This window comes from Sapajus apella, unplaced genomic scaffold, assembly GCF_009761245.1.
Source record: "Sapajus apella isolate SASKATOON/1434 unplaced genomic scaffold, GSC_monkey_1.0 scaffold46, whole genome shotgun sequence".
Taxonomy (NCBI): Eukaryota; Metazoa; Chordata; class Mammalia; order Primates; family Cebidae; genus Sapajus; species Sapajus apella.
Window position 1 is genome coordinate 19988037 of NW_022436986.1, and position 14225 is coordinate 20002261.

Below are 14225 nucleotides of genomic sequence, written 5' to 3' on the forward strand. Positions count from 1 at the left end.
GGCTGAGTGGGGGGCAGGCGGGGCCCTGGGTCTTAGGCTGAGTGGGGCGCAGGCGGGGCCCTGGGTCTTAGGCTGAGTGAAGGGCAGGCGGGGCCCTAGGTCTTAGGCTGAGTGAAGTGCAGGAGGGGCCCTGGGTTTTAGGCTGCATGAGGGGGCAGCTCAGGGTCCCTCCTGCCAGCACATGGTGCTCAATCCAGAGACTCCATGTGCCAGACATGCTGCCTCACTGCATCAGGGGTCAGGAGCCAGCCGAGGAGAGGCTGAGGAGCCATCATGCCCCCCATGATTCCCTCTGTACGGTAACACCTGTGGGCAAGGCTGCATGTGCCCTCAGCTCTCCCACAGCTTAGGGTGAACCCCCCACGGCCTGCCAGTCGGGACTTGGCTTGGCTATAAACAGTGTCCGCTCCACTGACTTGGGCCCCCCACTGTGGCTGGGCCAGGGTCCTGCCTTTGTGCCCCCAGGCCCCACACTTGCTGCCCTAGTGCCATCACCCTGCATTGTCTATGCCAGCTGGCCCGTCTGCTTCCCGTTACACGGAGGTCGGGGAATGCATCTTGCTCATTGCTGGGACCTCAGTGCCGGCACATTGCAGGCACTCTGTAAATTCTTCACTGGTTGAAGGGGAATTGGCAGAAACTGCTGAAGAGTGGGTGGAGGCAGTAGCAGAGAGTTGGAGGCATTATTACTCAGTGACAGATGAGTACAACAGCAAGATACCATGGATTTATGGAGCCCTCGCTGTGTGCCAATCACAGGGCTAAATACAAAGAAATATGCAATCTGATCTTTGCCCTCCACATGATTGTATTTTTCCCTGTGTGACAAGGGTAATCCACATGCAGACCACTAAATAACAGGCTAGTAAATCCCACATTGGTGTTAGGATGACAGCGGCCCCTAGAGTGACCCACAGTAGTACCAGTGGCCCCGGCTCCTGTTCCTCAGCACCTATGGTGTGCCAGCCGACTCACAGGATGAACCTGGTTATCAGATACGGACTTCAGTCATGAAATGTAGAAATCAGAGGCCAATTTTGCCAGGGGGGAAATGGAGGTTTGGACAGGTAAAAGGATGCGTCTGAGATGAAACAGATAAGGCAAGCTTGTCCAACCCACCACCTACGACTGCATGTGGCCCAGGATGTCTTTGAATGAGGCCCAACACAAAATCTTAAATTTTCTTAAAACATTATGAGGTTTTTTTGTGTTTTTTTTTTTTTCTTTTTTTTTAAGCTCATCAGCTATCATTAGTGTTAGCATATTTTATGTGTGGCCCAAGACAATTCTTCCAGTGTGACCCAGGGAAGCCAAAGCATTGGAGACCCCTGAGCTAAGGGATAGCAGAGCTGAACTAGGCTTCAGACTCCACATCGGTGCTCTTCTAGCTTTACCTGCTACCTCAGATCTCCCCCCAGTAAATGGGCCGCTGCTTCCAGGCAAGACCAAGGGAGTAGGAGTTAATGATCTCCACCTTCACGGAGGGTCTCGTCTTGTGCTGGGAACACTCTTCATGGAAACTCGGTCTTCACACCAACACTCTTGAATCATCCACATTTTTCCCACGAGGAAATTGAGGCCCAGCCAGTAAATGGCAGAGTGAAGACTCTTAGCCCAGCTCTGCCTCTCCCATCCCCAGATGCTGGGTACCAGAATTCCCTGGGGTTCTTAACCCCAGCCACTCTAGATTGCAAAGCCTGGAGTGGGCTGAGGCCTCTGCATTTGTCCACACTCCCTGGCCCTTCTGTTAGGAAGGGCAAGCCATGGGCCCAGGTGGCATCAGGTTTTGATGGGGAGCAGGCAGGGACTCTGCCCCTGGAGCCCCTGCCAGGCTGGATCTGAGGGGCTGTTCTTGGCCTCCTACCATAAGCCTTTGCTCTGGCCTCTGCATGGGTAGGTTCTTCCTTTAACCTCCCTGTAGTGCCCACTAGGAGCTCGGCCAGTTCAGTCTCCCTGCTCTTGAGAGAAGGGCCTGGCAAGGAGCTGAAAGGGCTAGAGGCAGGCATTTACACCACGTCGGTGTCTGTGTGTCTAAGGGAACAAGATAACTCTTCAGCAGGTATGGGGGGTCCTCTTCTTGCTGAGCATGTCTGTAGTGGGGCTGGGAACTTCCTACAGGGAGTGTAGGGCCACCCCTATGAGGTAGGTGCATGTGGTCCCATTCTGCAGATCAGCAGAGTGAGGCTTAGTGCATCTAACGGAATTACCAAGGTCAGGCCAGGTGCGGTGGCTAATGCCTGTAATCCCAGCACTTTGGGAGGCTGAGGCGGGCGGATCACCTGAGATGAGGAGTTTGAGACCAGCCTGGCCAACATGGTGAAACCCTGTCTCTATTAAAAATGTAAAAATTAGCTGGGTATGGTAGCTGGCGCCTGTAATCCCAGCTACTCGAGAGGCTGAGGCAGGAGAATCACTTGAACCCAGGAGACGGAGGTTGCAGCGAGTCAAGATTATGCCACTGCACTCCAGCCTGGGAGACAGAGTGAGACTCTGTCTCAAAAAAAAAGTTACCAAGGTCATGCTGCTGGTAAGTGACAGCACAGGGACAGGGACCCAGGTGTGTCCATTTCACTCTGTCTTAATCTCTGTCCCATCCCAGCAAGGAAAAGGGGTCACTAGAAATTATTATAATACATTTAAATAATGATTTCCTTATGTGGATGCAATTTATTCCTTTCAGAGCACTTCTACATTAATCTTCTTTCTCCCCTCAAGGTATAAGGCTGACAGTTAGCTAAAGAAGTTACCTTCTCCATCTTACATATTTGGAAACTGAGGCCCAGAGATGGTGGGGTTGCCATGCCCAAGGTCACTCAGAGAATGGGAGGCAAACCTGGGTCTAGATGCAGGCCTCCTGACTTCTAGCTCAGTGCTGCCTCCTTGCTAGGGACCCTCTCCACCCCAGGACTCAGAGTCAGCCACACTTGGAGGCATCGCCTGTGGGTCCTGGGAACTTGCGGTCACAGAGGTTGGGTGACAAGTTTTTTCTTCTTCTGTTTTCCAGGGTCTTACGAATGTGGAATCTGTGGCAAGAAGTACAAATATTACAACTGCTTCCAGACCCACGTGCGGGCACACCGAGGTGAGAGGATTGCTGGGGCACAGCCACACCTCCCACTGCCTGTCTGTTTCCCACTTGGGCCCCTTGTGGGTGACCCCAGAGGCCCTGAGAGCTCCAGCCTTTCCCATTCTCCTCCCACTGTCATCAGTAGGGCAGGGTGCCAGGCAGAAGGGAGGCCCCCTGATGCGGGATAGCACGGATGTGGGAGGAGGACTCCAAAGGACATACCTGCTTCCCTCGGGCCTCACGCCTCCCAGGATAGCTCATCACTGTTTGGCTCAGTGGTCCCCACAGGGCACGTGCTGGGGTCAGTGCTTGTGTTCCTCATGACAAGCGTGGGAATCGGGGACAGGAGGGATGGCGTCTGTTCCTGCTGGAGCCTGGCAGGCAGGGAGGAGAGGCTGACATCAGGGGCCCAGGGCAGGACTGTGAGCTCTTCCCCTGTGGCTTCCCTGTTCTTTTGCGCTTGGCACTGGCCCTATCACTGGGCCGGTAGGCTCACCCCCATTACTCTCTCTCTCTTTGCAGACACCGAAGCCACCTCAGGGGAGGGAGCCTCCCAAAGCAGTGAGTACCTTTTCCTCCTCGTGGGCTGCTGAGGGGCAAGGGCTTGGGGTGGGAGGCAGAGGAGATGCTCGTTCCCTCCCCCAGAACTGCTCCAGGTGGCCTCGGAGAGACACAGTTCTGGGGTTCAAGCTTTGGGGCCGGACTATCCTTACAAAACCGCAACACGGAGCCTCAGAGCAGCTATGCCCAAAGTGTGCTCTGTAGCAAGCTCCTTCTGAGAAGGTTAGTGGGCGTTCTATCCATGACGATTTCTCCGGCCAAGTAGCTTGGAGAGACCTTGAGTTTCACTAAGGTGAGCAGGTTTCTTTCTTTTGGGTGTTTCCAGCCCCTCTTTGGCAGATGCGGCCCTGCAGCTCCCCTGGAAGCGTGGGGTTTGCAGTTCCTGATGTTCTTTTGACTCTGACTCATGACTTTGGGGCTCCGTTGCTGACTTTTGGGACACGCTGCTTTGGAGCGTTTTCTCCTGAGCCCCCATAGTCCGGGGCACTAATTGCTTATTGGTGACTTGCCCTGGGGTGCCATATCCCAGCACCTGGGGTGGCCCAGGGCCTTAACATCTTTGACACCACGGCTGCTCACAGGCCCTGCTTACCTTCCCTCCAGTTCTAGACACCAAGCACCTGGTAAGCGAGCAGCCAGTGAGGTGTAGGCTAGGATGGAATCACCCCACCCAATAATACAAAGCTTCAGAAGTCACAGTTCCACCTGTCGGTATGTCGCCAACAGAAATGTGTGCATATCTGCTGAAAGATGCAAACTAGAATGTTCTTAGCACACTGTTCCTAACAGTTCCAAACTAGAAATCCCCAAATGCCCAGTGCTCATTGAATGGATAAGTAAGTCTAGTAACAGAAAGGACTACTGTGTGTTAGTGAGAATGAACAATTTATAGCTACACACAGCAACATGGATAACTCACAATGGTGAGCAAAAGAGGCCAGGCGCAAACAGAGTTCATCCTGGAAGACTCTACCTAGAGAAAGGGCGAAAGCGCTAAAACTAATTATTGCCGGTAGAAGTCAGAAGAGCGGCTCCCCTGGAGAGGGGGCTTCTGGGTTCTGTTTCTTGAGCTGGGTGCGGGTTACATGGGTGTGTTCAGTTTGTGGAAATTGAACAAGCTGTACACTTACGATGTGTATACTTTTCTATACCAGGGGTTAGCAAGATTTTTCTGTAGAGGGCCAGATGGTAAGTATTTTAGACTTTATAGGCCAGACGTCTCCGTCACAAGTATTCAGCCCTGCCCTTGTAGTGGGAACATGCCAGGAACAGAGATAATATGTAAATGAATTCCTTACCAAAACAGATGGTGGGCAGGATTTGGCCCGCAGACTGTAGCGTGCCAGTCCCCGTTCTACGGGCTTGTTACACCACACCATCATAAAAAAAGATTTTTAACATAATAAATAAACATCACCACCCCCCGCCCAACAGAACCCCAAACCAGAGCAGTTTGAAGAGGTGCCGATGGCTGAGAAAGGATTTTCACTGGCCTGGGTCCTGACAGCGTTTCTTCTGAGGCACTTTCCCGTCCACCCCGTTTGGATTCTTATGCCAAAGGAGAGGCCGGCATGTTCTGGACAGGAATCTGAGACTCAGGTCGGCTAGACACCTGCCACAGGACTCCAGCTGGGAGGAGGTGGGAGCCAGCCCTCCCTCTCCAACCCCGCCCTTCCTGCCCCAGCCCCAGCCCCAGCCCCAGCCTGCCCCTTGGCTCCCATCTCCCTCAATAGCTCCATTCTTTTCCGGCTCCCATGGTCTGACTGCGGTCAGCCACACATTTAAAGAACTTCCCTATTTATCTTTCCTTCCTTAGCTATTCTGGGCCCCTGGCCTCTCCAGCAGCCCCTCCGTGATCGGCTGTGTTCCGTCTGGCTTCCGTTGTCCACGGGCTTGCTGGTTGCTGAGGGCTCTGGAGCCAGGGGTATTTTTAGACTTTCCATCACTTTTCCCTTCCTCCCTGTGGAGTTTCCTCCCCACGGCCATCGCGAGCTATTTTATTCTCAGTCCTGCACCCCCGCCCTGACCCAGGCCGGCAGCGCCTGCTTGGAACGCCTGGCCTCTGCTTTACAGGGGCCTGGCCGTGAAGTCATGGAGCCACAAGGGCCCAGCTGAGACTAGTGCAGCCCACCCCTTTTGCAGATGAGGACACTAAGTCCCAGAGAGAGGGAGTCATGCAGCTTGTCAGTAGTGGAGGTGGGCCTAGAAATGAGCCTTGCACATTCTATTAACAGTTCTAGGACTTTTCATTTATTTGCTAGGAAAATAGTGCAGTCTTACATAGAAGCATAAAGATATATTCACTCACCCATCTGTCCACTAAGGAATAAAAGATTAGTCCCTCATGCTACGTCACATTAATGCTTGTGACTAAATTAGGTAACATTTGACAGGTATTTATTGGGTGTTAGGCATTGTGTTCCTTTATTCTTTGTTCTAATTCTGGGAAACGGAGAACCTCTCATTCCCATTTTACAGATGAGGAAATGGAGGTGCACAGGTTAGGCAGCATGTCTGAGGTCTGTCGCCCTTGTAAGTGGTGCAGTTGGGTTTGATTAGGCAGCCTGATTCCAGAGCCTGCCTCCCTGAGCGGAACCACAGCGGCATTCCGAAAAACACCGAGCTTTCATGTCTGAAAATGGACTGGTTCTGAAAATGTGTTTTCACTGACAAAAAAAAAAAGATTCTGTTCTGCTCTCTAAGAATAACCCTCTTGCCCTAATCAATTCTTGCCTGCAGAAGACGTGGGAACAGGCTCCCCATCCATGTCAAAGAGATGTCAGGATGTGGGAGCAGGGTGGGGGTATTCTCAGCAGCAGAAACTTGGGGGTTTGCATTTTATTGGAGGTAATAGATGTGGTCCTGAAGCAAGGGGTCAGGCCCAGCTGGCCAGGAGGCTGTGTGGGTAAAGACAAGCAAGTGGGCAGGTGGTAGCAGATGGCGGGCAGCACTTGTCAGCTTAGGAGAGGAAAATCAGGGCAAAGCCCAGTCTGGAACCAGACCCCAGGTGGCCTTGACTTCTCCGTCTCTGTGACTGAGCAGGAGTCCTACACAGAAGGCAGAGTTGCAAAGCGGAGACTGGGGACCATGGTCTGGACGGGACCTGATGGGGAAGTTGTCTATGTTGATGGCTGGCCACATGAAAGGATTAAAGCCTGGGCCAGGCATAGAATCCTGGAACCACCAGCCTGGGGGAGGCCCCAGGAATCAGCTCATCTACATTCCTTTCCCAGCTCCCCCAGTTAGGGGGAAAAACAAGGAATTAGGACCAGACTCTCCTGCCCCATACCCCGCCACCTCTTTCTTGGATGATTTTGGCACCCAGCATCGTCAGAATGTCTCCAAGGCTCCTGTGGCTTCTTGCTCAGGGACCAGTTTGTGTCTGAGGCTCTGGCATCTGTAAGGCATTTTCAGAGAATACCATTGCAATGGAAGAGGTGAAGGGGGGTGGTGGGAGGGAGAGGTGGCTAATGCCGTTTGTGCCCCAAGTTCAGAACGTAGGGCCAGAAACCTTCCCACAGAATTAGCTGGTGGTGTAACCTTGTGGTAGAGCATTGCATCAGATCCTGTATTTGGGTTCTGAGGGACAGGAGAGGGACCAGGAGACAGGTACCCCAGCCCAGAACTGATGTGCAGCTTATTCAGACAGAAAAGGGCCACATGCCCTGATCCAGCCTTAGCTGGGAGTTAGTGAGTATTTGAGTCCTAGGTCTCCCTTTCCCCTCTGTCCAGCCTTGAGCAGACCACCAAGTGTTCTTGCGCCTGGGGAGATGTGATTGATAGGCCCTGCATCATCCCAAGCAACACACAGGTGAGGTCTGCGCCAGTGCAAACGTTAGAGTGTGCCGTTGTGGAGGGGGTCATGTCCTGTGTCCAGCCTCAGATGTTGGGTAGACCTGGAGGATCATCCAAACTCTTACCCCTTGTTAGTTGCCTATTGCTGTGTAGCAGATGTCCCTAAAACTTAATGACTGAAAACAGCAAGCATTGATTATCTCTCAGTTTCCAGGGTCAAGAATTTGGATATGGTTTTGCTGGGTCCTGTGGCACTGGGTCTCTCCCTGGCTGCAGGCAAGGACTTGGCCAGGGCTGGGGTCTCATCTCAAGGTTCGATCAGGGAAAGAACTGCTTTTTTTATTTTTTTGAGACAGAGTCTCGCTCTTGTTGCCAAGGCTGGAGTACAGTGGGGTGATCTCAGCTCACTGCAACCTCTGCCTCCTCGGTTCAAGCGATTTTCCTTACCTCAGCCTCCCGAGTAGCTGGGACTACAGGCATGCACCACCATACCCAGCTAATTTTTGTATTTTTAGTAGAGACAGGGTTTTACCATGTTGGCCCCTATCCCTTGACCTCGTGATCCGCCTGCCTCAGCCTCCCAAAGTGCTGGGATTACAGGTGTCAGCCACTTCGCCTGGCCAAGAGCTGCTTTTAAACTCACTCACACGGTTTTTAAGCAGGGTTTACAACCCTACTAGAGTTCTGTCCTCCCCAGGGCCTTAGACTGAGGACCTCATTGGCTGTTCACCAGAGGCTGCCCTCAGCTCCTGGTCACCTGGGTCTCTCATGGGGCAGTTCACAAGCCAGCAGCCAGCAGGTGTGAGCTGGAGAGAGAAGGTATGCTTGAGACAGAAGTCATGATCTTTTGCAAGCTACCCTCAGAAGTGATACTCCATCATGTTTACTGCATTCTGTCCATTAGAAGTCAGTTACCAGGTCTAGCCCAGACTCACAGGGAAGAGGTGATAGAGGGTGTGAGCATGAAGAGGCCAGGAGCCCTGGGTGTGGTGCCCAAAGCCGCTCATCACAGGCCCTCCCAGCTGTGCCTTTGGGGCAAGTCCCTTCTAATCCTCAGTTTCCTCGTGTGTAAAATGAGAGACTGCTTCTTCCTTCTGCTGCAAGAATTGAGGAGATGCGGAGGAAGAGCCAGACCTGCTGTCTTGCTCCTGGTAGCACCTGGGCTTCGGTGCTGCAGGGATTGCACTTCTGTGAAGGGTGTGCCAGGCCATTTAAGAATCAGGCCCTCAGGAACTCAGCTCACCTAGGGCAGGTTTGAGGGTTGATTTTGGAGTCAATTCTGGGCTCCCAGTCATGTGGGACCAGATGTGTGGTCTGGATCTCCACAGAGAACCCCTGACAGCCCAGCCTACATCCTGTGGACCCAGGAGGCAATACAGGGCTGGCTTGGGGTAGAGGGTGGGGCCAACACCGAGGCAAGAGCTTCCTGCATGTCGGGGAGGAGAAGCTGGGCGTTCCAGAGGGTAGGTGGTGCCATGGCCTTCCATGGTCCAGAAGACTTGGGCAGTGCCAGGGAACAGACTGGCTCAGGAACTGACTTTCCTTGGGGTCATTCAGTTGAAGCCAAACTGGGCTAGTCCCGTCTTTGGTTTCTGAGATGATCTGGCCAGAAAAACCCCACCCCACATGACTGTTGCCCTGGTAACCAGGTGTGTGTTTTCATCCTTTGCAGACAATTTCAGGTACACATGTGACATCTGCGGGAAGAAGTACAAATACTACAGCTGTTTCCAGGAGCATCGAGACCTACATGCAGTGGACGGTGAGTCAGGCCCTCACTCCCTGGAGTCACGCTAAGAGGCGCCCTTCCTCCAAGGCACAGCCCCCAGCCCTCCCTGCCTCCCTCCTCCCTCTTACCCAGAAAAAGGCCAGGCAGCAGCCGGAACCACGAGGGGGGTGACCAGCCCTGCAGGATTCTGGGGGCGGGAAAGTCCCCATCATACTCCACATACACTTCTATTTAGGTTAAGTAGTGAAATTGCCATTTTTATAGGTCAAAATCAGTAGAATATTGGAATTTCATATTGAGTCATGTTATAGTTTCCTATTGAGCATTTTCATGTTCTGATGAAATTAAACTGATTTTTAAAAACGAATGACGGCCTTTTAGCATCTTAGAGAATTAGAAATTAGAACAATGCATTTAGCGAACACATTTTTGAATCTTAAGAATCCTAGAAAGAGGGTCTGTGACCTTAGAAGGCACTTAGGGGTTCCCCGTCTAGCCCCACACCCTCAGCCTGCCTCGAGCTGTGACAGCCAGGCCCACCACCTGTTACCACTGGCCCAGCCCTTTTCTCACCTCCTCTTTTCTCTCCTCCCAATCTCTTCCTCTCTTCTCCTGCCCTGGCCCCTTGAAGGCATGCTGGCAATCAGAAACAGTTCTAGGCAAACAATGCCTGCCTGCGCTGGGGTGGGTGCCTGTCCCAGTGAGGACGAGGGATTGCTGCCCAGGTTGTGTTCTGGTCCGGATGTGCCCTCGTGTTGTCCTGGTTTTTGGGGGCTTCCATGGTGGCCAGGGCAGCCCTTCTGGGCCTCCAGGCAATCCCAGGGGGCCAGGGGCTGGGAGCGGCAGCAGAGGCAGCTCTGAGCAGGGACTAACAGGGCTCCTGTTTGCTTCTTTCCTTCTGCGGCTGCCGCCTCCCGCCCCGGCGCAGTGTTTAGTGTGGAAGGGGCCCCCGAGAACCGGGCAGGTAAGTCCTTGGTGGGTGCTCATCACCTCCCCTGTCCCCAGCTGGGCTCCTGATACCTGGGGGACCAGGGTACTAAGGGCCATATGTTCTCCCACAGACCCCTTCGACCAAGGTGTTGTGGCCAGTGACGAGGTGAAGGAGGAGCCCCCGGAACCATTCCAGAAAATCGGGCCAAGTATGCGGGATTCTCTCTGGGGCTGAGGGCGGGGTGGGGGCTGGCCAAGGAAAGCAGGGCTCAGTCTCACTGCTAGGGCAGGGGTAGCGGTGGGTGGCATCCCTTACCTGCAGCAATGGTGCCCACCAGTCAGGACTGGAGCTTTCGAGGAGCTGCAGGCAGCGCAGGGTCAAGGTCAGGGCAGTGAAGGCAGCCAGGCTGGGGCTGAGTCCTGGCGCTGCTGCTTACAGGCTTGGCGTCCTCATGGTCTGTTAGCCATCCTGAACCTCAGCCTCCCCACCTGTGGAGTGAGGATGACATTTCCCCGCAGGTTTGTTGGGGGATTAAATGAGATCCTGGATGTAAACCACTTGTTAGCACAGTGCCTGGTACATAGTAGGTGCTCGGAAAATCACACGTCATAGTCACCCGAAGGGGCCTATCAGCGAATGAGCAGTTCAGGGGCAGCCACAGGCAGACACTCTGTCCCTGTCCCAGGAAACCCCTTGAGGGCAGGAGCCACACACTTGTCTGGCCTGTTTTCGATAAACTTGTATTGAGTGTTGTAGCACATAGCAGGGAGCAGGATGTGTGTGGTCCTGCCCTTCGGTAATTAAGATGGGGCTTGGGGGTGGGGACAGCAGATAATTGAACAGTTAGTTCCAACACAGTGTGCAGGGAGCTATGGGGGGCCTGGGGGAGTGCTGGAAGCTTTTGGGTAGAGGCAAGGGTAGGGCATGAGCCCCTGCATCCCATGCAAAGGCAGGAGAGCCGTACTGGTCCCAAGAATCGATGATGGCCTCAAGTCTTACAGAGCCTTGAATGCCAGCAGGCAGCATCCCTAGGCAAATGAGCCAGAGAGTTTACTAAGTGGAGAAGGAACTTGATCCGGTTTGCATTTTTGTAAGCCCAATTTTGCTGCTAGAAGGAAGATGGATTGGGAGGGTCCGGGTGGCCAGCCTAGGGCAGGTGTGGTGGGACAAGTGAGTGAGACTTGTCCTTTCCAGCCATTCAGGTATTGACACACCTGCTGTTTATCTCTGTTTCCTGTACCTTACTTGCTACCCAGCAAGAAGAAACCTTTATGGCCTCTGCTTCCTTCCAATAAGGATCTAAGGCAGCTTAGAAAAATATACACAAAAACAGAACAAGCAGATGAGGATATCTATGTGAAGGAAAATCAGAGGAGCTGAAATGCTAAGTTGGATACTTTCTTTGGGGCAGAGCCCAGTCCCAGCCCTCGGAAGGGGTTGGGTGGGTCCCCTCCCCTTCCCCCAAATGCTTTTTCTTCCTCATCCCTTGTCTGTGGTCATGGGATGATTCTTTGCTTTTTTCTTAACTCTTTTGAAAGCATTCAGGAAACTGAAGATGAGATAATGTCTATAAAGTGGTTAGCACAGTGCTTGTCACATGCATAGTAAACACTGGATAAATAGGAGCATTAAAATAATCTTAAAGATGAAGAATATGGCCGGGTGTGATGGCTCATGCCTGTAATCCCAACACTTTGGGAGGCCAAGGCAGGCAGATCACCTGAGGTCAGAAGTTCAAGACCAGCCTGGCCAATATGGTGAAACCCTGTCTCTACTAAAATTAACTGGGCGTGGTGGTGCGCACCTGTAGCCCCAGCTACTCAGGATGCTGAGGCAGGACAATCGCTTGAACACAGGAGGCAGAGGTTGCAGTCAGTGAGCCGAGGTTGCACCACTCCACTCCAGCCTGGGCAACAGAGTGAGATTCCATCTCCAAAAAAAAGATGAAGAATATGACAAAACGCTCAACCCTCAAATACAGGAAGTTAGTTGCTGCAGGGGAAACATAGATGTGAATCGGGCATATTTGCAGCATTCAAAGAATTCATAGTCTGAAAAAAAAGAAGAATTCATAATCTGGTAGGAAAGACAGACATTCGTAGGCAGATGCAGGACAGGAACAGAAGATCTGTGACCTCCCTGTTCAGTATCTATCCAGGGTCTGGCAGTGGTCCCAGTGTGTACTGCCGCTCTTCCAACCATGCCATTGTCTTTAGGAAGATGGGCTTTGGAATCAAGCCTGGGTTTGAATGCCATCATCACCAGCTTCCTAGCTACTTACCCCTGTGAGTGTCCCATAAGTTGGGTACAAGCCTGTTTCTGAATTTTCCAGTGCCGTTGGAGCACGCACACGTAAGATGTCTCGCCGAACACCTGGCTCATATCCAAGGTGTAGTAAGTGAGACATGTTACTGAGAAAGAGTGAAGGGCAAGAGTTTAGAGCCAACCCAAATAGACTCCCAGCTCTGCACTTAATAGCTGCATGATGTCCTACCAGTTTTCTAATCTGTCTAATCCATAGTTTCTCTAACTCGTTAAGTGGGGTGATGACAATAAAACTCACCTTTCAGGATTGTCACGGGGCTTAGTTGAGATTATGTTTGTAAAAGAATTAGGGTAGTCCTTGACATATGCATGCAAAGCACTAAATAGGCGGTACTTGTTAATTACCCAGGAAGAGGCAGAACAAGATGAAGCGTGTTCTGTGTGTCTGTAAGTCTGACAGACAGCCAACGCTAGGACCTGGGAGGAATTATCACAAATTATAAGGAGTGTAGGATTGCATTGAGAAAATCAGACTGGATCTGACTGCCAGCGTGCTCCCAGCTGGACTGAATGGAGCTGTGATTGCTGGGGTGGTGTGAGACCATCCCTTGCTACTACTCAGGAGCTGGCTCGTGAGACAGAAATGTTGCTTCTTCGGCTCCTGTTTGTATAAGCAGGCCAATGCCACAGAACCCAAAACAGGATTAGCCAGTAGAGGAGCCATGTATTCTGAAGGGACCTATTGCCCAAGTAAAGCTTTGCAGTCAGGCGAAGAGGAAGCACCCTGGCAGGAGCGAGTGCTGGGAAGTACACCTTTCACATCAGCATCAGCTGAGCACATTAGAGAATTAGGTACTTAGGTTGGAGGAAACCCAGGCAGTGACAGCGCAGAGAATCCTGCTAGAAAAGACAGAGTTGGACCAGGAAGCCTTATGTGTTAACTCACTCTTCATCTGCAGATCCAAGAATTAACTTCCATGCTAATGGGCAGAGGGAGAATCAAGGAAAATTCGTTTGTGTGGTCTGTCGAGACAGAGTTAAGTCTGGAGTCATGGATGGGTTACTTGATTTTTATGCCTGAATAAGGAAGAGTAACTTGAAAAGTTAAAAAAAAAAAATGAGAGAACTGTGTAAATTCCACATAACAAGAAAAAGAGAATTTACATGACTCAGAGAAGAGCACACCTCTGAAAATGACCTACCACAAAATCTAGAAGACCATGCTGTTTGACAGCCTTCTCGATAAGGAAATATGACCTGTCTTACAGTCCACTTAGGCTGCCACAATAACATATTGTAGACTGGATGGTTTAAACAATTTATCTCTTACAGTTCTGGAAGCTGGAAGGCCTGAGATCAGGGTGCCAGCATGGCTGGGTTCTGTTGAGGGCTCTCCTCCTGGCTTGCACATGGCCACCATGTGTCTGCACATGATGATGTGAGAGAGACGGAGTGCTTTCTGGCCTTTCTTCTAATAAGGGCACTAATCCCATGGTGGGGGCCTCATCCTTATGACCTCATCTAATCCTGCTTACCTCCCAAAGGCCCCATCTCCCCATGCCATCACATTAGGAGTTAGGGTTTCAACATGTAAATTTGAGGATGGGGACACAGTTCAGTCCATAGCATGACCCCTGTGAAAAAGGACCCGTAAGTTGTATGGTGAAAAAGCAACAGAATAAGAAGATAAAGAGAGGGGAGTGAGACACGGAAGGATTTCAGGAAAGCAGAAAACATAAGAACAGAATTAAAACCTACATTCTGTATAGTAAACAGTCGAGTTTATCTGCAGAATTGGAAGTAGTGATATGAAGAACGAACTTGAACAGATGAAGATAATGAAAGGAAAATATGCTAAATAGGGAGAACAGGCAGCC

At 51.7% G+C, this 14225-nt stretch overlaps 1 protein-coding gene across 15 annotated transcripts in view; it reads left to right on the forward strand.

The window, feature by feature from the left end:
* The window catches only part of ZNF618 (zinc finger protein 618), a 179348-nt gene that overhangs the window by 122269 nt on the left and 42854 nt on the right, over positions 1-14225 (forward strand). For 14 of the 15 annotated variants that reach the window (XM_032240453.1, XM_032240457.1, XM_032240454.1 and 11 more), the window contains 5 exons: positions 3005-3082; positions 3590-3628; positions 9096-9185; positions 10081-10116; positions 10214-10291. In XM_032240453.1, the coding sequence (XP_032096344.1) occupies positions 3005-3082; positions 3590-3628; positions 9096-9185; positions 10081-10116; positions 10214-10291 (321 nt within the window). The remainder of the gene's footprint in view (positions 1-3004; positions 3083-3589; positions 3629-9095; positions 9186-10080; positions 10117-10213; positions 10292-14225) is intronic. The other variant, XM_032240455.1, reaches the window with a different exon arrangement.